The sequence below is a fragment of the Bos indicus genome, chromosome 12, assembly GCF_029378745.1.
Source record: "Bos indicus isolate NIAB-ARS_2022 breed Sahiwal x Tharparkar chromosome 12, NIAB-ARS_B.indTharparkar_mat_pri_1.0, whole genome shotgun sequence".
Taxonomy (NCBI): domain Eukaryota; kingdom Metazoa; phylum Chordata; class Mammalia; order Artiodactyla; family Bovidae; genus Bos; species Bos indicus.
In genome coordinates this window covers 85,706,293-85,730,603 of record NC_091771.1, presented here as the reverse complement: position 1 = coordinate 85,730,603, position 24,311 = coordinate 85,706,293, and the positions used below count along the sequence as shown (strand labels likewise).

Here is a 24,311-nt window from a genome sequence, read left to right as displayed (position 1 = left end):
ATGCAGCTGCAATGTTAGAGCTGTCCATAAAGAAAGGGAAAGCCTTGCCTGACGTTTTGGCAATTCTCAGCCGTCCCTGAAGAGACACTAAATACGCTCTTGGTTTTCCCAGCCGGGTAAAGCAGAAAGTGCTGGTGTGATGGTTCAGCCACTCCAGGATCAGGTGTTTTTCTGAATACCCCCTGGCCTCGTGCTCCCGGCGCTCATCACTGGGTTCTTGCTGCCTGACCTTCCCCTCCGATGCCCACGGCAAGGCTCCTGACAGCCTGGTCACTAACATGAGCTTTCACTTCTCCCACTTCTACCATTATGAACATTCATTTTAGAGGTGCCATAGAACTGTTTTGGAAAGGGATGGGCTAGTGTAATCTGACTTCTGGACACTTCTTGCTGTAACCCCGGCCAGAGCAGCTCGTCCATCTCAAATGATAGGTTCAGAGCAAATCCCTCCCTCGGGGCTCTGCAGGCCTCCCTGAGTCCTGCTCATTGGACCACCTCCTGCCTCCTTTATGCAGAAATCCTTCTCTGCTTACACCCCACCCCATGTGTTTCTCAGCACCCAAACCACGGTATCCGCTGGGAAAGAGAGATTCATTTCAGGAAGTAGGCTTTTTACTTTTCATTTCCATAGGCTTTATTTGTCCTCCCATAAGGGAGTTTGCTGATACCTCTAAAGGGATCCATATGACTCAATATCTTGGAAGCACATCAGAGTTCACAGTTTGAGTCTGTTCTCTGCAGGATCTCAGAGTCAAGCGGACTGGCTCACACGAACCAAATAGCCAGAGAGTACAGTGGACACCTGGAGGTTTCCTTGGAGGCTCAGACAGTAAAGAATCAGCCTGCAATTCAGGAGACCCAGGTTCAGTCCCTGGGTCGGGAAGATCCGATGTTGAAGGGAATGGCAACCCACTCCAGTATTCTTGCCTGGAGAATCCTATGGACAGAGGAGTCTGGCAGGCTACAGTCCACACGGTCACAGAGTCAGACATAACTGAGCGAATAAACACACACACACACTCTGCATACCTGAAGGCCATGGTGTGAATTTCCAATAAGAACTCTATGGATGGTCATTTTCTCCCAGGTACACCCAGGGCACCAAGAAGATAAAAGTGTGCACAAGGTCCCATCATGGGAGCCGAGAAAGGGAGGCAGACAGACAGGGTTTCACCTTCAGCGTGAGTCCACAGGAAGAGAACGTTCCAGGAGCTTCAGAGGGGTGGGCTTAAGACTGGGGACAGGAAGGTTTACATACGAAAATCACACGGGATGGGTAGGAACCGCCCAGGCCAAGGGCTGTGTGCACGGGGTGGACAGGGGAGTAGGGTGCAAGGTCTCAGGGGATGAGGTGCATCACTGACCCTGTGCATCACCCTCCACGGCCGCGGTGGGCCAGGGGAGGATCTGAGACTGGAGCGCTCAGCTGGGCAAGGTCGCAAAGCTCTGAGTGCAATTAGGGAGTTTGAACTCCCCCGTGTGCCGTGGAGAGGCCCCGGGTGATGTAAAGTGGAGTGCTGATGCCAGCAGATGGATTTCACAGTGGTCGCCCCAACTGCCGGGTGGTGGCCAGCATGTAGGAGCGTGTATGACTGAAGCATAGAGGCACGTCCGTGGATGCGGCATTGCTAGGCGAGCAGGGGAGTGGCTGAAACAACAGTGCCAGCCGAAATCCAGAGGTTGGCAGACTTGGTACTCAGGAAGCAGGCTCACAGGCCCTGGGCCAAAGAGCCTGGGTAAAGCGGCTGTGGGAGAGAGCAGAAGCGGCACTGGGTGACCCCCGATTTCTCAAGTCTCGTTTCTCTCTGAAGAGCAGATGCTGGATTTCACTCTGGACTTGCAGAAGCGAAGATGCTAAAGAGCGTGGACCCAGAGACACAGAGAACGCAGCTTGTAGACAGAGCAGATGAGAGAGAGAGGAGAAAGGGGTGCCCTGGAAATACAGATTTAGGCTTCCCTGTTTTAAAGACCACAGCTGAGTCCTGAGAGTGGGCGATTTACCTGAAAGACCGTGCATTAGAAAGTTTAGAACAGAAGCCCAGGGCGCACCGACACGGGGAAACGACAGTTACAGCGAAACAACCAATGCTGTACTGACTGGCGGAGCAGGAAGAAGCCCAGGATGGATAGGATTCTCGTAATCAGGGGGCCGGCATTTCAAGAAATAGTTTCTTAATCAGCGTCAATCATTGCTGTCAAGAGGGCAAATAAGAAAACAGCCCATTTTAGCAGCTGGGTTTGTCATCACAGAGGCCAGATTGCTTAGAAAGAGCAACTCTCCAGACGGTGGTTCGGGCTGACACCAAAACGTAGTGAGATGAGGGGAGGAGATAAGATGTGGCCGGGACGGCATTGTCTCAGACAGCGCGGGCATCTATTGATGGTGGAAGGAGGGAAAGCAGCAGCCAGCTGGCCCTGTGTCCCCCAGACCATGGACACACTGCCGATCCTTCTCTGGTTTCCTTCGTCACCGAGATCATCACCGGTTGGGCGCATCCTCTAGTCCAGGAAGCTCCCAGAGTGGATTCTCCTCTTGTTATCATTGCCCATTGAGGGTCTGTGGACCTCCAGGTACCACCCCTGACGGGCAGACGGACCAGGCCGGGCCTGCCTTTTCATCCCTCACCCATGGCCTCCCCTGAAGGGACTGCGCCCAGGGCTCTGGGCTTACAAACCTAGGGCAGCGCCCGGAAGCTAGGGCCGTCGTTCTGAAGTTCAGGGGATTAGATCAAGTGTCATAACAAGATCCGCAAAGTGGGTCACCGAGAGAAAACAGGAAGGCATTTGCATTTTATTTCAGAGATGGAGCCAAGACACAGCAGGACGAGGTGTGCTCTCTGACACTCTGAATCTCCGGCGGATCAAGGAGCCTGTCTCCTTAGGCTGCCCGTCTCTGAGCATCCTCGGAGGAGGGGGACTTGGCTCAACCTGCAGGCAGGGTTTGTTTTTTTGTTTTCCTCTTAAAGCACGGCAGTCTTTCCAGTCTCTGGGTGCAGCCTGTGCTTTAGCCAGACACTGACACAGATTTAGACGAAAGACATTCAGACATATGAATGTGAAGATGTATTCTGACTTTCTCCTCCACTTAGAATTGTAACAACATGCCTGGCGCATCAAAGTGCATTAGCCGGAGGCCGTCACCGCGGCAGACTATGCTTGCAAAACCAATTATTTCCCCCCGCACCCACCCCACACGCTCAAAACACAGGCCACACACGCATGAGAGCTGACAGCAAAGGAGCTCATAAAATGCATCAACACAGGCTACCCGTGGAAAAAGAGCCAGCCCTTAGTAACACTCACGGGAAAGGGGAGAGAAAGAAGCTGTCCTCTAAGGTGAGAATGGCGACCCCTTTCCGTACCTGACATTTTTCTTCATAATGAAAAATTGTGACCGGCATTATTTTTTTCGGCCTGCTAACATGTATTTGCAATATAAATTGGTTCCTTGCTCTAAAACGTGGATATAGATTTCAGAGGATGGAGACAAGTATACTTAAATGAAACTCTAAGCCCCATGGGGAAAAAATACAAGTCTTGGGTGTTTTGTGACAGGCTCTCCAGGAGATAAGCCCAGGTCATGGGACCTCCCAGAATCAGGACCTAGTGTGTGCTGACGTCACGTGCAAGGATGAGGCTGAAAACCATGATACAAGTTGTAGTGAAAAGAATGGTGGCTGTTTCTGGCTCCTCCCGCTACCCACATAAAGCGCCCCCTACCAGAGTCCCGAGGCTTAACCTCACGTCCCACCATCGGGAAACAGACGCCTCTGGACTCGGTCCGTCTCCAGGGATTTCCTCTCAACCGTGTTCCTGCCTCCTGCCAGTTACAGCCAGAACTTTTTATGAGAACTAAGAATCATCTTTAAAAAAGTAATAAGTAAATTCATCTAAGAGTCAAGTGGACCACAGTTCCCTGGGGTCCCCTCCTCGCCTCGCACCATCCAATAGGCCCCAGTAACCTGGTGCAGGGAAGACCCAGCGATCAGCCAGAGGTGGGAGCAGGGCCAGGGGTGCTCGCTACAGCCCACAGCACAGAGTTTCAAGGGAAGATAAGAAAGTGCGAGTCTGGGATGGAGTGACTTGCCGAAAAAAAAAAAAAAAAAAACAGATTACAACTGGATCAGTGGATCTCTCCTCCAACACTGTGCTGAGTTGTTAGAACACCGCCTGGGAGGGCAGGGATTGGGGGTTGCCGTCAACTGGGATCTTTCCCAGCCCCCCTTCTCACTTTAAAATGAGAGGCTCAGCTGGGCGTTCCGTAGGACCTTTCCCCCTTGAACTGCCCTCCTCCCCTCGGGGGCTCCAGAAACCCGGCCCCTGCCTTCTCATCCTCACTTTCCACTTCTCAGAAGCGTCCCAGCTGCCCGGGGGCCCAGGAAGGGAGTGCTGGCCTGAACTCCAGGCAGTTCCTATGATAATCTCTCTATAATCGGGTTCTTTATTTGTAGACTATTTCCCAAAACTGTCTCAAGGGTTTCATAGGGGAAAATAACAAATGAGAAAATGCTCTGGGAGGAAAAAGAGAAAACTGGTATGCAACTGTTTAAGTGAAAATGTCCTTCTTACGAGGACCCCTCTGGCAGTCTAGTCTAGTTCGTCTGTTCCTTGTCGGGACTGTAACTGGAGCATGTTTCCTGGTGCCTGCAGGCCGGGCGCTGTCAGGCCAAGTGGTACACTCAGCCATGATTCCCAAGGCGGGGAGCATGCAGTGGGGTGGGGGAGGGCTGTCCTGGAGCGTAGTTACCTAGCAACGAAACTGCTTCCCGGGAGACAGGAAGTGCAAACCCTCCAGGAGAAGGGGGTTAAAGGTAGTTTAACCGTCCGTTTATCACCAGGAGACTTAACTCTCCTTTTGTTCCTTCCCCAAATTATTCTTTAGCATCACAGAGCCATTTATACTATTCAGTGACACCGAGAAAAGCGATGATCCCGTATGTCACTGTAGGAGAAGGCTAAGCCGTTACAAAAAAGAGTTCTGGCCTTCCTTATATACTATGGTGTTCTTACGAAGGAAGACAAGTGTATTCATGTTTCATCATGGGCTTCTGTCTGAAAATCCCTCTGTTGTTAGTCACTAAGTCCTGTCCGACTTTTTGCGACCCCAAGGGCTGCAGCACACCAGACCTCCCTGTCCATCACCAACTTCGGGAGTTTACTCAAAACTCAGGTCCATTGAATCAGTGATGCCATCCAACCATCTCATCCTCTGTCATTCCCTTCTCCTCCTGCCTTCAATCTTTCCCAGCATCAGGGTCTTTTCAAATGAGTCAGCTCTTTGCATCAGGTGGACAAAGTACTGGAGCTTCAGCTTCAGCATCAGTCCTTCCAATGAATATTCAGGGTTGATTTCCTTTAGGATTGCCTGATTGGATCTCCCTGGTTTCTGGTTTTGTGCCACCAGAAAACACCTAACTTTCTCAACGCCCACCCCTCAAAAAATTCTTAAAGGGCAGCATTGGAAAGTGTCTCAGAGCCATTTATTTCTCTCTCCTTTTCCTGACACAAGAATCCTCCTTACAGATATTGGCAAGAGTTACCTAGATTCTGTTTGGATTCTGGGTTGTCCACTTATTTCTACTGTTGATTATTATCCCTGTGCTAATGCATGTGCTGAGAATTACATGGGGGGGAAAACGTATGTCAGCTGCTTAGACCAGACTGTGGGACGCAATTCCTATTATTCTTGCTATTATTGTCTGGTGTTTATCATCAGTGTACATTTAACTGCAAACCACCCACTTTTCCAGGTAGGACATAGGCAGCAAAATCTTACCTGAATAGTATTAACCCTGAAAACAGAAGAATAGAACCAAGCATCAGGGAAATACCTGAGTCACAGCCGTGGGTACGGTGGGATCCTTTGTCATCGTTTTATTGAGACCTAGGAGTCGGACGTGACTGAAGTGATTTAGCAGCAGCAGCACCAGGTTCAGTTTGTTCCCTGATACAGAAAAGCCTGTTTTTGTTTTTCAACATTTGTTTTCCGAAATACCTATCAACGACAGAGGGTTAGATGAGATCATAGCCCTTTCACATGTCACTAAGTTAAGCAAATATTCATCAAACATTCATGCCGATCACAGAGGCTGAAGGTCCAGGATCTGATGAGCGTCCTAACTCCTCCTCCTCACCACGGCACGAATGTAAGCTATCTGATTTAGGCTGGGTGTTTCCAGGTTTTCGGACGGAGAGATCCTTAGTGTCTCCGATGTGAGACATGAATGTCAAGGCCCACCACTGTCCGCCCAGGGCCCTGGGGTTCAAGCTCAAACCAGGGCATCCTCGTTGCCGGGGACTCAGCGCCACCTCGTGTCTATGGTGGGAATAGCTGGCGTCTGCAGGGTTCTGGCCCTTTTAAACAAAAAAGCATCAGTTCAGTTCAGTTGTCAATCGACCCCACTCTTTGTGACCTCACGGACTGCAGCACAGCAGGCCTCCCTGTCCATCACCTGTCCAAGAGTTTCCTCAAACTCATGTCCATTGAGTCAGTGATGCCATCCAACCATCTCATCCTCTGTCGTCCCCTTCTCCTCCTGCCCTCAATCTTTCCCAGCATCAGGGTCTTTTCCAATGAGTTAGTTCTTCGCATCAGGTGGCCAAAGTATTGGTGTTTCAGCTTCAGCATCAGTCCTTCCAATGAATATTCAGGGTTGATTTCCTTTAGGGTGGACCAGTTGGATCTCCTTGCCGTCCAAGGGATTCTTGAGTCTTCTCCAACACCACAGTTCAAAAAAGCATCACCTTCTTACAAACAAAACAAAGCATTTTTTTGTCCTTTTATATTAAAAAAAAATGTCCCCATGTAAAAGAAATGGAATCACCGATGCAATGGACACAGACTTGGGCAAACTCCAGGGAGTTGGTGAGGGACAGGGAGGCCTGGCGTGCTGCAGTCCTTGGGGTCTCAAAGAGTCGGACACGACCGAGCGACTGAACAGCTACAGGGCCCAGCACCTCACACCTGCAGTAAACAACCCCAGTGGATCCACACAATTGTTTCCTTTCTTGTCTATCACTGGATTTTTAAAACTTCAGGTCCTGCTCAACTTCACAGTTTTTCACTTGAGCTGGGGCTTCCCACATGGCCCTAGTGGTAAAGAACCTGCCTGCCAATGCAGGAGACGCAAGAGATGTGGGTAGGATCCCTGAGTGGGGAAGATCCCTGGGAGGAGGGCAGGGCAACCCACTCCAGTACTCTTGCCTGGAGAATCCCATGGACAGAGGAGCCTGGGGGGCCGCAAAGAGTCGGACACGACTGCAGTGACTTAGCACGTGCACCAACAGCCCGTCACCTGTCGAGTCCTCCGAAGGGCTCCGTAAACAGCGTTTCACTGCTGCCAAGACATTGTCTGCAGCTGGCCTTGTGTCATAGGCTTTCTCCAAGTGCGCGTCTTCTCAGGAGCCACTCGAAGCCCCAGCATGCTTCTCCCAGGACAGCGTGTCCTCCGTTGGTCAGAACTGTTGTCATCCCACCCTATTTCTGATTCTTCTCTGTTTCAGATCGTCTACAAAGCCTGGCTGTGTTCCCAGTACTTTGAAGTTGCGCAGCTGAACTGCAGAAAGACGATCCCTTGCAAGCAATACTGTTTGGAGGTTCAGACTCGGTGTCCGTTCATATTGCCCGACAATGACGAAGTCATCTACGGGGGCCTCTCCAGTTTCATCTGTACAGGTACAGTGCTGGGCGGGGCGGGCACCCAGCCCAGGCGGTGGACTTGCGTTGGCACCCAGGCTTTGTTTGCTTGGGGATCTCCTCCTACCTACGAAGCCTGAAGGCTCGGCCAGGACTGTTCCATTCTTTCCTTCACAGACCCCTCCCAAAAGGACCCGAAACTGACTCGGAAATGCCACTCGATGTCTTGTCTGTCTGTGACCACCATCATTACGTTCGTAAAAGGGTAACATGGCAACATGTCAGCCAACATTAGATTTGTTCCAAATGTGACTTAGAGACAGTTGGGTTCCACCTGCCGTGTCTTTGTATTAACCTGAGAACAGATGAGGAGATAAGGCCAGTAAAATTACATTTCTTCTTCAAACCAGCAATAAGTTGAGGTCAGAATGCCATCACTGAATATTTGGGAATCCGTCTCTTCTTTCCCCAACTGTCAGTTGCACTTCTGTTCTTTTTATTTCTTCTCAAAAGTGTGCAGAATAAATTCTGAACTCATTTTGCTCCTAGGGCCTGTGAAATTTTCTGACAAAAAAAGAGGTGCTAATAAATCAATACTTATTAGCTTAAATAAGTACAAGTATTTAAGTATATACTTGTGAAAGTTGCTCAGTTGTGTCCAACTTTGAGCGACCCCTTGGACTGTAGCCCACCAGGCTCCTCTGTCCATGGAATTCTCTAGGCAAGAATACTGGAGTGGGTTGCCATTTCCTACTCCAGGGGCTCTTTCCAATTCAGGGATTGAACCTGTGTCTCCTTCACTGCAGGCAGATTCTTTACCATCTGAGCCACCAGGGAAGCCCAAGTATATACTTAAATAAGTGTGTGTGTGTGTGTGTGTACCAAGAGTATAAAGAAACACTCATTTAAGTTACTTGTGTGTGTGTGTGTGTATATACCAAGAGTATAAAGAAACACTCATTTAAGTTACTTGTGTGTGTGTGTGTGTGTATACCAAGAGTATAAAGAAACACTCATTTAAGTTACTTGTGTAAGTGTGTGTGTGTGTGTGTGTGTGTGTACCAAGAGTATAAAGAAACACTCATTTAAGTTACTTGTGTGTGTGTGTACCAAGAATATAAAGAAACACTCATTTAAGTTACTTGTGTGTGTGTGTGTAACAAGAGTATAAAGAAACACTCATTTAAGTTACTTGTGTGTGTGTGTGTGTGTGTAACAAGAGTATAAAGAAACACTCATTTAAGTTACTTGTGTATGTGTGTGTGTGTGTGTATATACCAAGAATATAAAGAAACACTCATTTAAGTTACTTGTGTGTGTGTGTGTGTGTTAGAATCACATACTAAGGACCAGGAGCAATTTTACCTCATATTTCCCATTGATGATGTTTTCTTCTTTGATCAAATGACTCAGACTGGGCAGAACACCAATAGCGGCCTTCAATTTCTGGGTATTTATAAGCATTACACCATTCAGGCATAGAATAAGATGTAAAGGAGAAGAGGAGATTGCTTTTTAACATAAATGTTGAGTAGGCGGGTGAGGACGGTCCACTCCGCCGCCGCGATGTACCCATCAGAGCTGTTGTTCCGTTGCCTCTCAAAAAGCGCTCCGTGATGTCCTCGTAACTGGATGGCTCGAGTTGCGGCATTTTCAAGTTTTGATCAGTGAGAATTTACCGGATTCTTTCTCGAGCATTTATCTCCACGCCCATCCATTAGCTGTACTGTTCTCAGTGATGAGCTTTCAAGAGACCGTCCAGCGAGGCTCTGCCCCGAGGACCTGCCTATGCATGGGAGGACGGCTATGCTGACCAGACCTGTGGGGAAACCATCTGGATGAAGGCTAAGAGATGGGGCTCTCCTGTTTCTGCGGCGCATCGTCTCTGAGCCGCTGTCCTCTCAGCAGTAAACTAGCAGCAGCAACAGCCCCCAGGCACGTCTGGCTCGAGCATTACCGACGGAGCCTGGAGCGTGAGATCCGTCAAGGATGCGTCATCCACGGGTCGCGGACGTGACACCCGAGGAATGTAAGGGGATTGGCCAGCTGTTCATGTGGCTCCACCCATTTGATGCTGAGATCACTTTTCATACAGCTCCTCTCTGCTGGGAGGACAGACAACGAAAGGGAGGGAGAAACACAGAAAGATAGCAACACCTCCTTCCTTTGAATCAGAGCCAGAATTCACCAGTCACAGGCTATTCAGTTATTTGACTTCTATATAACATTTTCAACAAATGGTCATCAAGATTAGGCCTTCATCTCTTGACTTTGGTGTCAATGAGGTGTCCATGATTTTAAGACTTCAGAGAAACTTCTGGAATTCCATGTGGAGGTGGCGCTCTTGTTCATGCACACACACATAGCTTTTTCCCTGGAGAAGGTCCGCAGCTTCTCAGAGTGGACAGCAGCCTCAGACCACCGGGTAACACCTGTCTCTGTCTCCTGCTTCCTGGTCTCTTCTCTGTCAGTTTGAATCCGAAACCTTGGTTTCAGTGCTTGTCTCTTTCCTTGCATACTTCTAAGGCCATCAGAAAGCCTAACATGGAATTTAATCTCTTTCTGCACAACGTGTGCAGAAAGTCTGTCTTATATATTTTAATTACCTTTGAGTTTTTGGAAGTCAGATGTTTCATCTGCATCATCAAGGAGCACAGACAGGGAAAGAGAGAGCTGTCATTTTTCAGGTCTGGGGGAACTGTCACTGACTTTGGAAGCTTCCTGGGAGAATCTCATCACTGAATCTTTGGGAACCGGCCTCTTCTTTCTGCACAGTCAGTTCAGCTTCTGTTCTTTCTCTTACTTCTCAAAAATGTGTAGAATAACATTTTGAAGGCATTTTGCCCGTAAGTTCTGTAACATTTTTTGGACAAAATGTACTAATGTTCAGATTGACCTTCTTTTCTGAGCTGTGGCCCAGGCCTCCTGGAAGAGTTCTCGGGTATCCGGATCACTGGCGGCCATCCCTTCCCACTTTGCGTCCCAGAGGCCCCTTGAGTTCTGTTGCTTTGTTGTTGTTCAGTCACTCAGTCACGTCTGACTTTTTGCGACCCCATGGATTGCAGCACACCTGGCTTTCCTGTCCTTGCTATCTTCCGGAATTTGCTCAAACTCATGTCCATTGAGTCAGTGATGCCATCCAACCATCTCATCCTCTGTCATCCCCCTCTCTTCCTGCCTTCAATCTTTCCCAGCATCAGGGTCTTTTCCAGTGAGTCAGCTCTTCACATCAGGTGGCTGAAGTATTAGAGTTTCAGCTTCAGCATCAGTCCTTCCAATGAACATTCAGCGTTGATGTCCTTTGGGACATCAAGGTTTGATCTCCTTGCTCTCCAAGAGATTCTCAAGAGTCTTCTCCAGCACCACAGTTTGAAAGCATCAATTCGAGCGTTCAGCCTTCTTTATGGTCCATTCTTTGTTGCTGGGCCTGAACAAGATACAGATTTCTGCTGATAAGAACCACTTGGTGCCATGTCCCTACTGACCAGGGTCCCCACCAGGGCCCCCAGCGTGTCTCCTTCTGGGTAGAAGGGAGCTCTCAGGGCCCACCAGGGAGACCCCACTGCAGAGCCCAGTGGCCGCTGGCATTGGTAAGGAGACTAGTGAGGCTTTTGCATATGAAGTCTCTCTATGTGCATACACAACACATAGAGAGACTTTGGCATGTATTTTGCGTATAAATGTGATCCCAAACTTTGTCACACAGTCTCTTACAGATATGGAGATACAAAGAATTCACCTTTTCAGGTAAATTTGGAGTGAAAGCAGAGTCATCTCACACATCTTTATGCATTTCGAATAAAGCGTCTTCTGTGCTCTGGCAGAATTAGACTCAACCTAGTTGAGAAATGGGAGTCTTTTTCCTAGTTCTCCAGTTGGCTGCACATAACCTGAGACCCCCTTCCCCTCCCCGACCCCGGGAGGCAGGCTCACAGGCGGGTTCCAGTTCTTCCTCAATGAAATGGGTGAATGACAACAAATCCCAGTTCCGTTGAAAGGATTTCACCAAGTAGACTGGTCTTCACCTTTGCCTCCAGTAATTCCTCTTCTTTAAAAAGATTAATAAATGGTTTTGTTTCCATTCTATAGGCTGGACAATAGCATCGTTTATCATCAAAAGTTGAAGGAGTAGCGTTTCCTTCAGATTCAATATAATTAATCACATGATCTTCCTACTAATATGGATCCAATACCTCCAATTCTGAAGCTTCCAGAAGGAAAGCGATTCTCTCTAAAAGTCAAGCTCAAAAAAGTACCCAGTGAGCATGTGACTGCAAAAGCCTTGCTGGCCAGATGCGATCTAGGGAGGGTCAACTGTGTTCAAGCTGCTTCTCCATGGCGACGGACCAGTGGTGTGATGATGGCTTCTCCAGTCTTTCAGAGATGTGGGATTGCAGGACTCTAGTGGTTCCTCTCACATAGGCTTTTACTGGGTATATACTGATGCTTAGAATTTCTGTCCTCTGTCCAAAAAAAAAGTGCATCTCAGCCCTTGGGATCAGGAAGCCAGTTAGAGGGCTCAGAATAGACAAGATTCCTTTAAGTTATTTTAAATATTTAAAATTCCTTTAATCGGGGAATTACTTAAAATTTTGAAAAGTTACTAGATGCCATCTTTAATGAATCATTTCTTAAGAGGCACGTTACTTACCCATGTCCTACATGGGAATGTCTTAAATTCCTATTTTTTGGTCATCCTTAGCAAGCTGGTAGCTTATTTTAAAAAGCAACGAAATATCTGAGAATGTACGTCAACTGCTGAACAGTGTCTTTCACTGAGGCTGTTACTGAAGGTCAAGGCCAAATGCAACCACAAAGCTAGAGGAGAGAAGGGCATCCTCGGATGTTAAGTTCTGCTTCCATCTTAGGAGACGAAGGAAAGACTCTTTAGCCTGGAGATCTCTCCTGGCTTTCCTGTTAGAGAAGAAAACTGACATGTTGCTGAAGGAGCATTTGAGAAATTAATCAGGGAAAAATTCCGAGGCGCTGTCAGGGTGAAGCCTGTCATTGGATGGCAGGCTTTCTTGAGTTAAAACTTTTCAGAGTGGGCTCTGCTCTCAAGCTGGGTTCACACGACCACTCTACTATTTTAGAAACTGTTTCTTCATCTTCAGAGTGAGGGGGTGGAGTCGTTCATGGCTTCTGTGTTGTCAACCCATCATCCTGGTAATCAGGCAGGGTTCCCCCCCACACACACTCCCTCGCCTTCTCCCTGAATCCCCTAGAGGAAGCCCTGGATTGCTTACCCGGGCTGGGGAACCAGCATTAACCACTCAGAAGCAGCAGCACGCGCAGGCTGCAGGTGCTATGGTAACAAACATTATGAAAATTGCCTCTTGATTGACGGATAAAAGAGACTCGACAGGATCCGCTGCTGTATTTTTCATAGATGAATTATTGAAAAGGAAGAAAAAAGAAAAAAGTAGACATCGATCTGCTGGGGGTTACTGACAATGGAGATAAAACATATTTGAGAATTCTGTGTAAATTCTGCATTTCATTTTTTGAGCTGTGACAAGGAGGAGGTTATGCTTCTCCTGGTCGGGAAAACACAGTGGGCTGGCCGTGGGTGCATGGTTAGGGTGACAGGTCTGATTATGATGTGATGGGTGCTGGGCTCCCCCTGGTGGCACAGACGTGCTCCTGCAGGGGCCCTAAAGCAGACAATGGCCCGCAGGCCGGGAAATTCAATCATCAGTGGAGAGACAATGATGGAGAATACTTGGATATGCATGTCGATCACATCAGAAAGGAATTTTTTTAAAGCATGTCTCGCGTCATTCACAGGAGAGAATTCACAACTGTGAAAAAACCTTCCCAAAATCGTGTCCTGACGTGACTGCTGAATTGATCAAAGATTTTTTAGAAAGATGACATAGAGATTTTCTCACCAAAGGAGTATTTTAGTAGAATAATCTGCTACCCAGAGATCTCTTCATTTGGACATCTATGATATTTTTAATTTCTGTACTTTCTTCAGCATGTGAATATGTTTCATGATTTGTCTAAAACTTGTTTCTGCTTCCCCCACCCCAGACCCTGGAAGAAAGAATAATGAAATACCAGTTAGCTATGTATTGCAATTAAAAAAAAAAAATCTTTACATACGTACTTAGGCCGAAAGGGAAGTGTGAAGGAAGATAGCATGATCAGGATAGTGAAAATCCCTCAGTCATGTCCGACTCTTTGAGGCTCCAGGACCATACAATCCACGGAATTCTCCAGGCCAGAATACTGGAGTGGGTAGCCTTTCCCTGCTCCAGGGGATCTTCCTGACCCAGGGATCCAACCCAGGTCTCCCACATTGCAGGTGGATGCTTTACCAGCTGAGCCACAAGGGAAGCCTATGATTAGGCTTCTGCTGCTGCTAAGTTGCCTCAGTCATGTCTGACTCTGTGTGACCCCATAGATGGCAGCCCACCAGGCTCCTCCATCCCTGGGATTCTCCAAGCTAGAATAAGAAATATGAAAACAAGTTACTTTTAAAAACCTCGCTCAGCATGTAGTACCTTCATGTGTTTGAGACACCGTCTTCCCTGAAAATCCTGCACTTTCGGACTAAATGCATATACTTAGATCTGAGCTCAGGTCCTCGTACTTAAGATCACCCTCCCCAACGTCCACCTCTGTGTGTGTTTCCGCAGCAGCTCAAGTTTGCCTTGAGCAAGGAGGCTAATGCTGGGAAAGAGCCCTGGAGTGGAATTTCGGTTGGTGGGTTCTGCCCGTGGCTAGGAATTTTGGAAAGTCGCACCCGCTGGGTTTCTATTTCATCACTACTAGGGGCTGGCCGTGCTGGGCCTCCAGCACTCTCGCCCCTCCTGGTAGCCGAGGGCCAAATCAGAGTCAGACAGGTCTGCAGCCATATCACCCTGAGCGCGCGGGGTCCTGTGTGAGTCAGACGGGCAGCATGAGGGTGAAGCGCTCCGGCTGCAGACCACATGGCCATCCTTTTGGGTGTTGGTGGAGGATGGCCTCTGGCTCCAGGTCCCCCTGGATGATGCTGGTGGGAGAGCCAGGCAGGACTGGCGATAAACTCATCTGCCTCCAGGCGTGCTGGCTGTACCCTCCCAAGCCCGCATACCTCCAAGACGTTCTGACATAGTCCAAGTGGTGCTTCTGCGTTTTCTGTCTCTACCCCACCTGATCCAAGAGGAGAAACAAAAGGGATTAGACCAGGCAGAGCTGAGGAGCCCATGCCTGGAGCTTTTGCGTGGCCTGGGGTAGAATCAGCCCCAAAGTGTGCCCAGTCTGTATGGCAGGGAGCTCGGGGCTCACCGTCCCAGGATTTGGAGGGGCGAAGCCTGCAGCCACTTCCCGGCCTGTCCCCAGGTCACTGAGCAGAAAGCTGTCCTCTCTTTAACACGCCCTGGTGAGGACGTGTGATATCATCTCACGGTTGCGACCCCGTGGACTGCAGCCCGCCAGGCTCCTCTGTCCATGGGATTCTCCAGGCAAGAATCCTGGAGTGGGCTGCCATTCCCTTCTCAGAGGATCTTCCCAACCCAAGGATCAAACCCAAGTCTCCTGCACTGCAGGCGGATTCTTTACCAACTGAGCCACCAGGGAAGCCCAAGTTAACCTGTGGCCACACTGAAACTTGCTGGCCTGGGCAAGAGCATCGCATCCTCTCTGAGCTCCCGAGGATGGACAGCAGCATTTCTCTGAAGCCACAGCAATTGATTGCTGCCCTGGAAGCACCAGAGCAGGGCACCATGGGCAGTCAGGCTGTGGGTCTGCCCTCAGGTGGACATTGAATCAAAATGTTTAGAGAGCTTCCCGAGAGCGAGGGGGAAGGTGAAATACACACCCTTCTACAGGTTCCCCAGAAACCTGCCTGACTGAGGAGACAGAGGTGTCGATGGCTGACATGTAGCAGTCAGAGCAACAAGACGAGGAAGGACTTTCATTCTGGAAATTAAAGTTTATCTGGGAGGATGAAAGTGTCAGTCACTCAGTCACGTCTGACTCTTTGCGACCCCATGGACTGCAGCCCTCCAGGCTCCTCTGTCCCTGGGATTCTCCAGGCAAGAATACTGGAGTGGGCTGCCGTTTCCTCCTCCAGGAAATCTTCCCGACCCAATGAGTCTCCTGCATTACAGGTGGATTCTTTACTGGCTGCGCCACCAGGGAAGCCCTATAGCTTTGGGCAAAGAGGGATCTCCCAGAACAGGTGAGACCTTTTCCAGTGAAGGCGTTTACTAGCTGTGTCTGCAGGTAAACATCTCTGCAGTCAAGCCTCTGTGAAGCATGTGTCTCCACCTACTAGCTGTTCTGGGTACCAAGCTGCTCTGGACATTCCCATGATCCCCCGTGACTCGATCAATTGCTCTGGACATTCCCATGATCCCCCGTGACTCGATCAGTCTTAGAGCCTGAGTCACGGACGTCATGCAGTCTGACGCCGCTTTTGTAGTGGATTAAGCAGAGCTGCCACCCCTAACCTGCCCCCACCCCACAACTTGTTACTGCAGAAGCTAAGATAGTCCCGAGCTTCCTGGCTGTCAGTCCAGTGTTTGCATCACAAGTGAAACAGGAGGTGACCAGTTGATCGGTCTGTCCGGAAATGAGCTTGGAAGCAAAGGTCTGCTTTCTGGCCTCCAACAGGACAGGGTCCCTCTGTAGGGAGAGAGAGGAGGGACACACAGCTTGTGGTGTGTGTGGTGCCGTCTCCAGTGTTCAGCAGTACCTCCTGCATTCACAACGCCGCGTACCTTAAAAATGAACATCACGTGTACTTTCTGCCTAGACCATCCTTTCTGCTTGAAGAAAGGGGAACGTCTGGTACTGTCCTCTGGAGGAGTCTGTGCTGAGAAGGCTAGTTTTTCTCAGTCTGACTAGTTAGCAAACATTTTAGACTGCACACATACAGACCTACAGATATATCACTATGAAGGGTAAAGACAAGGACCCAAGGCGTCACTGACTCAATGGACATGAGTTTGAGCAAACTCCGGGAGAGAGTGAAGGTCAGGGAAGCCTGGCATGCTGCAGTCGATGGGGTCGCAAAGAGTCGGACATGACTTAGTGACTGAACGACAAAGGCCTTTAAAATGTTTACCTAAATAATTGTGACTCTACACGAGCGTCTGCTTTGTGCTCAGTCTAGGTCCCATGAGGAAATGATGCATTTGGTGCATTTTAAAATGTAAACAGAATCAATTCTTCTCAGTTTTGAAATCTTGTCTCTTTGGTGGACTGGCTTGACATTACCAGATAAGATGGCCATTTTAGTCATAATTGTTAATGTATCAGATCATCGTAGTGTTTACTCTCGTGTTTAATGTGAAGTTTTCTTCAAATTAGTAAAAGTTTAGGAGGTCAGTTCTTTTACGCATGATGCAGTTACTGTTCAAAATCATTTTTAAAATGTTCTTCTTGGGGCATGAATAATTTTCATATTCTGCAGCATTCTCTTCATGCTTTGGGAGACTTATGTGAACATGTCTGTTGTTTATCGCTTCCCTGGTCGCTCAGCTGGTAAAGAATCTGCCCATAATGCAGGAGACACAAGTTGGATTCCTGGGTTGGGAAGATCCCTGGAGAAGGAATAGGCTACCCACTCCAGTATTCTTGAGCTTGTCTGGTGGCTCAGTCGGTAAAGAATCTGCCTGCAATGCAGGAGACCTGGCTTCGATCCCTGGGTGGGAAAGATCCCCTGGAGGAGGGCATGGCAACCCTCTCCAGTATTCGTGCCCGGAGAATCCCATGGACAGAGGAGCCTGGTGGGCTACAGTCCGTGGGGTCACAAGAGTTGGACACGAGCGAGCGACTAAGCACAGCACACCACGTGCTGTTTATGGCTGTATCCCAGTGCCCCCAGAGGCGTTTGACACAGCTTGTGCTCAGTGAACAAATAGTGAATGAATTAATTAATGGAGGGCATCTGTGATAGTCCCTGCTGTGAGCACAGATAGTCCGTTCAAGGAGGGGCAGCCCAGGAAGGCCTCGGGGTGGGTGTCCTGTGCAGCCACCAGGCTCCTCCCGTCTGCATCTGTCGCTGGCGATATTACCGAGGCTTCAGGAAGGGGGCTGACAAGCAGGTGCGCTTCCACAAAGCATCCCTCCATTGGAGTCAGAAAAGAACATCAGCATTTCCCCAAAAAGCCATTCTGTCCCTCACGGTGACCCTCCTGTAACAGGCAAAGTGAAGACTCAGGTTCAGTGTCATTCAGACGAATCACACACGTTGCTCACTCACCTGGGAGACGAGGACTCTACGCCTGATGGACAGTGTGACAGCTCCCTGGTGGAATTTACATTTTAAATGCCCCTCAAACTGAGCGTCAAGGTTACATTGCCTGCTGTCCCTCAATTCAAGTCTCAACCCCCTTCCCCTAGTTTCTCAGAATGTGACTTTATATGAAAATAGGGTCTTTATGGATGCAATCAGGTGGCTGGTGGCTCAGACAGTAGAGAAAGTAACTGCAGTGCAGACCTGGGTTTGATCTGTGGGTTGGGACGATCCCCCAGGGGAGGGCATGGCAACCCACTCCAGTATTCTTGCCTGGACAATCCCGTGGATAGAGGAGCCATCAGACACGACTGAGTGACTAACACACACACACACACACACACACACACACACACACACACACGTAATCAGGTTAAAACGAGGTCATCAGAATGGGCCCTAACCCAGGGCTGACCAGCAGGCATGTTAACTTGCTTGGACTGCCATAACAAGATGCCACAGATGGAGGTTTAACCAACAGAAGGTGTCATCCCTCAGTCCCAGAGACCAGGCGTCCAGGTCAAGGTGCTGGCAGGCTCCGTTTCTCCAGAGGCCTCTCTCCCAGGGCCTTCACACACTCTTTCCATGTGTGCACACCCAGGGCTTCCTGCGTGTCCAAGCTTCCTCTTTTCATAGGAGCTACCCTGGACTCGGGCCCACTCCAAAGAGCTCCTTCTAGCAGAATCATCGCTTTCAAGGGCCTCTCTAAATATGGTCACATTCGGAGGAGCTGAAATTTAGGGCTCTAACACCTCAACTCATCTCACAGCAGTGTCCTTGTCCAACGGGGCCCTTCAGACCCGCAGCACACGTGGAGGGAACACGGTGTGGACGGATGCAGGGAAAGCCACCACCTGCACCCCAGCCTACCCCCTGGTCTCCACCACCCGCCTCCAAAGCTGTGAGGCCGTCAAGTCCTAACGTGTAAGCCGCCCAGCACCTTGTCCCGGCGGCTCTGCGTGACGCCTGGCAGTTTGGGACTAGAACAAACACATTCAGCATTGTTTGTTCAAGAACAGAATAAGGCCTCACCCTTCCATGGAGACAGATTCTGTGCACTTCAGAAGTTCTGGGGGATTACAGAAGAAGCAATAAAAAGGAATTATCTAGGCAAGGAGAGAACTCAGCCAAGAGGATTTGGAGGCTAATAATTATGCAGAGAGAGTAATGACGAGGAAGAAAGAGTATTAACCAATACGGCTTGGTTTTAATTATACGAGAAAATTATTTTCATCGATTTCATGAGTCTCCCTTCGAAGGAATTTAAAACCACCACATGCAGTTTGCGAAGCTGTTGTGTATGCCGTGTCCACGTTTTTCAAGGCTTCCTAATCAGAAGATTTTACACCTGAATCTGCAAACCTTTCATCTCAGGAAACTACAGTTAGCGACTTTTCAGTTTGGAAAATCAAATCTCTCTACTCTCTGCTCAACATTGCTGCTGACCTCAAACTGCTCTAAAAAAGAAATCCTGATGAAAAGGAGGCAACATCTAGGTAGATAAACGTTCTATCTCCAGATAAACTGCCTTCCTTTTGGAAATGTGTGTGTTCTCATCATTTCCAGCCCACTCTTGTGGTGTAGGGAGGAAATGCGGGCACATTTTTTTCTATGACAGTTTTATGAGGTTTGTGGACAGCTTTCAAACTCCCAGTCTCAACCCTGACAAAAAGAATGGCTTGTATTGCTGTCCTTTTCTGTTATTCTTTCCTCAAAGACGGAATACTTAAAACACGTGGAGCATCAGGAAAAGCGTGAAATGTATTAAAAAATCACGAGCCCATCAGTTAGCACAAAAGAACCAATCGTGAACGTGTAATTAGGGGAACTCCGTATGTGGAGTCCGATGGAGGTTTAGAGCTGGAAGGACATGAGCTGTCGACGAGCTCTTGAGGGCAGGTTTCGTGCTGGCTGTATGGACGCTTGGGTCTGGACTTGAAAGGTTGTTGTTGAATCACTCGAATACACCGGGATTCTTGGCCCCCAGAGGAGAAGAATTCAATCCGGGGCCAGAGACGAGGCTTGATCGCTCAGAGCTTTTGTGTAATAAAGTTTTATTAAAGTATAAAGGAGATAGAGAAAGCTTCTGACATAGGCATCAGAGGTGGGTAGAAAGAGTACCCGCTTGCTAGTGTTAACAATGAGGTTATATAATCCAAAGAATGTCTGGAGGTTGTAAAGACCTCATCAGACCTACTCCCATAATTTACATTTTAAGATAACACTGTCCTTAGGCAAGATACATCCTTGTAAAGACCAGGTCTACTCCCATAATTTACATTTTAAGATAACAGAAGGTTGAATCCAAAGACTGTCCTTAGGCAGGATATATTAGTGTTATATAATCCTAAGGAATGTGGAGAAAGAAAAAAAAGTTTGTCCTTTCTTCCTCCTTGAGAATTCCAGACCCCTCTCTCCTTGGGGACCCCTAGACTCCCTATCAACCTGCTTAGGAACTGACTCTCTCAGACTGTAAGGAGGACTGAGGTCCCGACTGTTCATGGATCCAGGGGTCACCTAGAAAGGTCTGAGCAGTGAGGAAGCAGGCAGGGGCTTCCCTCAGCCATATGCATCCAACATGACCACTCAGCAGTTGAACCGAGCAGAAAAGACCACCGAAGAACAGAGGAAGCAAGTCTTCTCCCAGGTTCCCCCTAAAGCCTTCCGAACGAGCGCAGGCACCTGGCTCCGGGCAGCGCAGGTTTCCTTCCCGCTCAGCAGAACTTCACTTTGTATCCGGAGTGGCCAGCCTTCCCTCAGCCATGATCTTCTCCTTACATGCGTGGTCCTTTTTTCCTCTTTTATATCTCCTCTTAATATCTGTCTAATTCTTAATTGAATACATAACCCCTTCTTCCTTCCTCCCCTCCCTTCTTCCCTTTCTGTCTGCCAGGACTCATGCATAGTTTCCTTTTCCTGCGTCTCTGTTTTCTTGTGGAAAAGAAGAGGCCCAAGGAGTCTGCTTTTTAGCGCATGAGGTTACGCTGTATTGCCTCTGCGCGACACATACTTCAAAACTCATTTTTATCGTTCTTCATATCTTCTCAGCTTAATACTTTCCCAGTTTACTATATGTATAACATATATATACTTCTATATATTTGTATATATATACTTATATATATATATATATATAATTACATATTTTATATTATATATACTTCTCTACGGGCTTCCCAGGTGGCACTGGTGGTAAAGAACCCGCCTTCCAGTGCAGGAGACAGAGAGTCACAGGCTCAGTCCCTGGGTGGGGAAGATCCCCTGGAAGAGGAAATGGCAAACCCACTCCAGTGTTCTTGCCTGGAGAATCCCAAGGACAGAGGAGCCTGGCAGGCTGCAGTTTATGGGGTCACAAAGAGTTGGAATACTACTGGGCACACACACACACACACACACACCTTTCGAGATATATTTTTAAATGTAAGCAACAGAAACCAGAGCACAGGCCTTTGTTGTTCTCAAAGAACAGCTACTCTGTGTCTCTCACAGAAGATCCATAACTGAGTGTTAGGTCCTGTTGTCCCCCCACCCACACCCCAAAAAAGACTAATGCTCGGGGGTTTTATCTCTGTCACTTCGCACTTCTTGACTAATTAGCGATCGTTGTCAGATACCAAACCTCAGGGAGCAACAGCTGGGAAGCATGACAGAGAGATAACCCAAGTGCCACTGGACAGAATCAACCAAACCATGCTGCTCCACCTGACCCTGTAACTGGGAGAACAAGCAACTAATACACCTGATACCTTTGGACAGCAAGAGATCAAACCAGTCAGTCCTAGAGGAAATCAACCCTGAATATTTATTGGAAGGACTGAAGCTGAAGCTCCAGTACCTTGGCCACCTGATGCAAAGAGCCGACTCATTGGAAAAGCCCCTGATGCTGGGAAAGATTGAAGGCAGGAGAAGAAGGGGTCGACAGAGGATGAGATGGTTGGATGGCATCGCTGACTCAATGGACATGAGTTTGAGCAAACTCAAGGAGATAGTGAAGGACAGGGAAGCCTGGCGTGCTGCAATCCTTGGGGTCACAAAGAGTCAGACATGACGTACAGACTCAACAACAACATACCTGATACCATCCTTAGTCAAATGACATGTCAGAATCTGTCTGTGGAAAATATGTGTGACTCTAAGATATGATTTTATTTTTTATGGAAGTCTGCCTTCTAATGAGCCATATCCTCTTTAAATGGACCTATAGCTCATTCCCCAAACACCCACCTTCCTGCCATCAGTCTCATTCTTTCCAATATTTTTGTAATTCCTTTTTTAAAAAATTGCTGTGCTGCTTCGAATGTCAAAACTATTGGAAGTCAATTCAGTTCACACCTGACAAATAAAGATAATCATTCTAGTTAAATTCTTTTGTTAAATTTAATATTGACTCTCACATATTGAAACTAATTTTCTTACTTCATCCACTAAGAATTCTAGAATGTTAGCTTTTCATTAATGTCTTAGTATGACAAACTAAGTTTTGGCATTTGTTTTGAGTAAAAACATTTTGATGAAAATCAGAACTATTTTTGTTCACATTTAATGCTTCAAAAACTGGTGATCACATTAAGAAAATAATTTCCCCCTACCTCATTGAAAAGAAAGCACATATTTGAAGTCAGGGTCTATTTACGAGGTGTTTTGATGTCTTGAAGCCATCAACGTGTGTGTGTGTGTGTGTGTTGTGTGTTTGTGTGTGTAGGCAGGGGAGCACACACACGTTGGGATGGTTTGAGCATGTTCTCTGATTACACAGAAAGTCTGTTTTTCTTTTTTGGAAAGAAAAGCAGGAAATATTGTTGGTACTCTAAACACATTCGTGGATGGATCAAAGCATTAGCAAAACTGTCTCTTCAATTACCAGTCACTGTTTGAGATTCCACAGCCGTCGGCTTTTTTTTTTTTTAATGTCGTTTCCTGTTTTTATGGCTATTTCCTTTGCAGAGTCACAGTTACTAAGGATTTCCAAATTAAAAAGGACTGAGTAATCTACCAAACATGACGCTGATTTACAGTATGTGAGCTCCACCGTGTCACTTCACAGGGAAAAGTAGCGAAAATGAGTAGAAATGCAACATAATGGGTGATTTCCTTAACCAGGACCATGCAGTTTTCTTCCTGGGTAACAATGCTGCCCTTAGTCGTTCAGTCATGTCCGAATCTTTGCGACCCGATAGACTGTAGCCCACCAGGCTCCTCTGTTCCTGGAATTCTCCAGGCGAGAATACTGGAGTGGGTTGCCATTTCCTTCTCCAGGGGATCAAACATCTAGGAGAGATCCACTTTCTTCATCTCCTCCTAGACTCACGTGACACAGGTAAACGAGTTTCTCTGAATTCTGGAAATGCACTTCATGAAATCCCATACACAGCCATCCCATCTGTAAGGGCAACCCAAGCAGAAAAATGAAGGCACCTTGAAACCATAGCTAGATCATGGGGGTGGAAGAGGAGTCAAGATGAAAAGACTAAGAATTAGAAGAATAAGAATAAGTCAAGATTCTATTCCTTCCCTCGGGTGGCTTTGACCAGCCACACTTGTTTCAGGTCCCTGGTGCTGGCGGTGGTGGTTCAGTTGCTCAGTCTGACTCTCATGACTTCATGGACTGTAGCCCATACCAGGCTCCTCTGTTCATGGAACTCTCCAGGCAAGAACACAGGAGTGGATTGCCATTTCCCCCTCCAGGGGATCTTCCTGAGCCAGTACTTGAACCTGTGTCTCCTGCATCACAATTGGATTCTTTACCAACTGAGCCACCAGGGAAGCCCCTGGTACTTGGAACAGGAAGAAGAACACAGGTCTTTCTGTCCCACCAGCAGCCCCTGGCTCTGATGGTTTGCACAGTTGAAGACAGCTGCAGTCTAGGGTGTGGGCTGCTCTTCCAGGAGCCCACATGGCTCTCCTTCACCCCTTCCAGTGAAGTCTACATCAGTTCAGTTCAGTTCAGTCGCTCAGTCGTGTCTGACTCTTTGTGACCCCATGAATCGCAGCACGCCAGGCCTCCCCGTCCATCACTAACTCCCGGAGTTCACTCAGACTCACGTCCATCAAGTCAGTGATGCCATCCAGCCATCTCATCCTGTCATCCCCTTCTCCTCCTGCCCCCAATCCCTCCCAGCATCAGAGTCTTTTCCAATGAGTCAACTCTTCGCATGAGGTGGCCAAAGTACTGGAGCTTCAGCTTCAGCATCATTCCCTCCAAAGAAATCCCACGGCTGATCTCCTTCAGAATGGACTGGTTGGATCTCCTTGCAGTCCAAAGGACTCTCAAGAGTCTTCTCCAACACCACAGTTCAAAAGCATCAATTCTTCAGCCACTCTAAAAGGAATCATCAAGGATGCAGTGGAAAATTAAATGATGTATTTGGTGAGCAAATATGTTCTTCATCCAATACATTTTTCCTCTTTATTTACTTAGAATAAATTTTTCATAACTAAAAATAT

At 48.0% G+C, this 24,311-nt stretch overlaps 1 protein-coding gene across 2 annotated transcripts in view; it reads left to right on the top strand.

The window, feature by feature from the left end:
• The window catches only part of NALF1 (NALCN channel auxiliary factor 1), a 610,520-nt gene that overhangs the window by 572,300 nt on the left and 13,909 nt on the right, over positions 1-24,311 (top strand). For both annotated transcript variants that reach the window (XM_019971696.2, XM_070800466.1), the window contains exon 2: positions 7,504-7,675. In XM_019971696.2, coding sequence (XP_019827255.2) covers positions 7,504-7,675 — 172 coding nt within the window. The remainder of the gene's footprint in view (positions 1-7,503; positions 7,676-24,311) is intronic.